We start from the raw sequence: 2,040 nt of genomic DNA on the forward strand, positions 1-2,040 counted from the left end.
GATGAATACCCTCTTCCCCGAATCCAGGACTTAATCCAAAAATTGGGAAAGGCTCTTTGGTTTACAAAGTTGGACCTTCAGAAGGGATACTATCAAGTTCAAGTAGCCCCTGAAGACCAATGAAAAACCGCCTTCAAATGTAGATACGGGGCCTTCCAATTTGAAGTGATGCCCTTTGGATTAGCCGGAGCGCCATCAACCTTCCAACGATTTATGCAAAATGTGTTTATTAACGAGCTGGATGAATTTGTTGTGGTATACCTGGATGATGTCCTCATATACTCAGAGACAAAAGAACATCTGAATCACTTACGAAAAGTACTGGAACGGATAAAGGATCAACAGTTGTATGTGGGGCTAAACATGTGCGAGTTCGGGACGTCGAAAGTGAAGTACCTGGAGTACATCATTGAGGACGGAAAGATCTCACCAGACCCAAGAAAGGTAGAAGCGCTGAAGGACTACCCCGAAAAGTTAGAAAATGTCCGACAAGTTCGAGGGTTTCTTGGACTAGTAGGATATTATAGGCAGTTGATCACGGACTTCAATGGAAAGGCAAAGCCTTCACGACTTACTGAAGGAGAAAAGCCCTCTAATCTGCCGGCTTAAACATTCCCAAGCCGTGAAAGACCTCAAGGGCTCGTTAATCAACGTGACTATGACAAGCATCGTCAATCCAGATCGACCCCTAGTATTGAAGACCGACCCGTCCAGATATGCTGTAGGCACAGTTTAGAACAAGAAGGACGACCTATTGCCTTTGATTCCCCTAAGAAATCGGGAAGGGAGATGTTTCACCCTGCGTATGAAAGCGAACTTTTGGCAATTGTGTATTCATTAATCAAGTGGAAACATTTTATCGGAACTAGATTAGTCACTATTGAGACGGACTATGCAACCTTGGGCCGAATGTTGACTCAAAAGAAAGTGACGACCCGATTAGGTTATTGGCTAGATAAGTTAGCCGATTTTAACTTCCGGGTAATCTATAAACCAGGAAAACAAAATTTGGTGGCTGATGCTCTGAGCCGACGGCCTGATTATTTAGAAAAAGTAAATAGCTTGTTCGAACTTCGATATAATGACAGGGGGGAACGAAGGGGAAATGAATCTACTAATCGTTCAGATTGGACAAAGGCGTACAACTTAGGTGAGGATTTTCGTGAAATTGTGGAAGTGTGTAAAGCATTAGGGACCGATAGAAATATGGGAAGTAACGTTCCAGTAATCGAAGAAGGCCGAGAATATTGCTGGGAAGGCGATTTGCTTAGGGTAAAAATAACGGAAGGGTGGAAGCTATGCACGCCCACGAAAGAGAAAAGGTTAGAGGTACTCCAAGGATTCCATGATCACTGTTTAGCCGGACATCCGGGAATAGAGAAAACCACCTCGGACATAGAAAGAATTTTTTGGTGGCCCAATATGAGAAGCGATATAGAGAAATACGTGAAGTCGTGTGCGGCGTGTGCTCAAGGAAAAGCAGCGTATACAAAGTACGGAAGACTGTTATGTCCATTGCTGTCAGAGCTTTGGCTCTGCCCCGAATAGTAACACGAAGTCAAGAACTCTGTAAAGTCCAAGTCAGGAAGGGAAAATTAGGAAAGGAAAGGGGGGGATTTTTTTACTTCAGTCAAGTCAAGGGAGGCCATGTAATATTAAGCCCCTTATTATAGTAATCTAGTGGTAGAAGTCAGATACCAAGATTCAGATCAACTGTTTATTAGTTGAATAGAGTGTTCTAAGAAGTGTGGTCTGGGAAGGCCCCAGAATCGTTGCGTAAAGAAAGCCTGAAGACGGTGCGTTCAGTGAGGGAAGCCGTAGAGGCCCTAACGAAGTGTGCGTGCGGGTAATTCGGACTAAAGTCGAAGTCCGGAGGAAGTCGGTGTGTAAACCAGAAGTCCGGTGGGGACCGGTGTGTAAACCAGAAGTCCGGTGGTGACCAGTGTGTGGACCAGAAGTCCGGTGTGACCAGTGAATAGGCCCGGGCCGGGACCGGACCGGCCAAACCAGTGGAGCACCACCCCGGGTGTCAGGAAGAAG

At 45.5% G+C, this 2,040-nt stretch overlaps 1 protein-coding gene across 1 annotated transcript; it reads left to right on the forward strand.

Moving 5' to 3' along the window:
• Positions 1 to 789: 789 nt before the first annotated feature.
• Positions 790 to 1,548, forward strand: CSUI_010945 (retrotransposable element tf2 kda protein type 1; the record flags this gene model as incomplete). Its single annotated transcript, XM_068071046.1, has 1 exon — positions 790 to 1,548. The coding sequence occupies one exon, from the start codon at positions 790 to 792 to the stop codon at positions 1,546 to 1,548; it is 759 nt and encodes a 252-aa protein (XP_067916978.1).
• Between the last annotated feature and the right edge of the window lie 492 nt (positions 1,549 to 2,040).

The sequence above is a fragment of the Cystoisospora suis genome, assembly GCF_002600585.1.
Source record: "Cystoisospora suis strain Wien I chromosome Unknown contig_8984, whole genome shotgun sequence".
NCBI lineage: Eukaryota > Apicomplexa > Conoidasida > Eucoccidiorida > Sarcocystidae > Cystoisospora > Cystoisospora suis.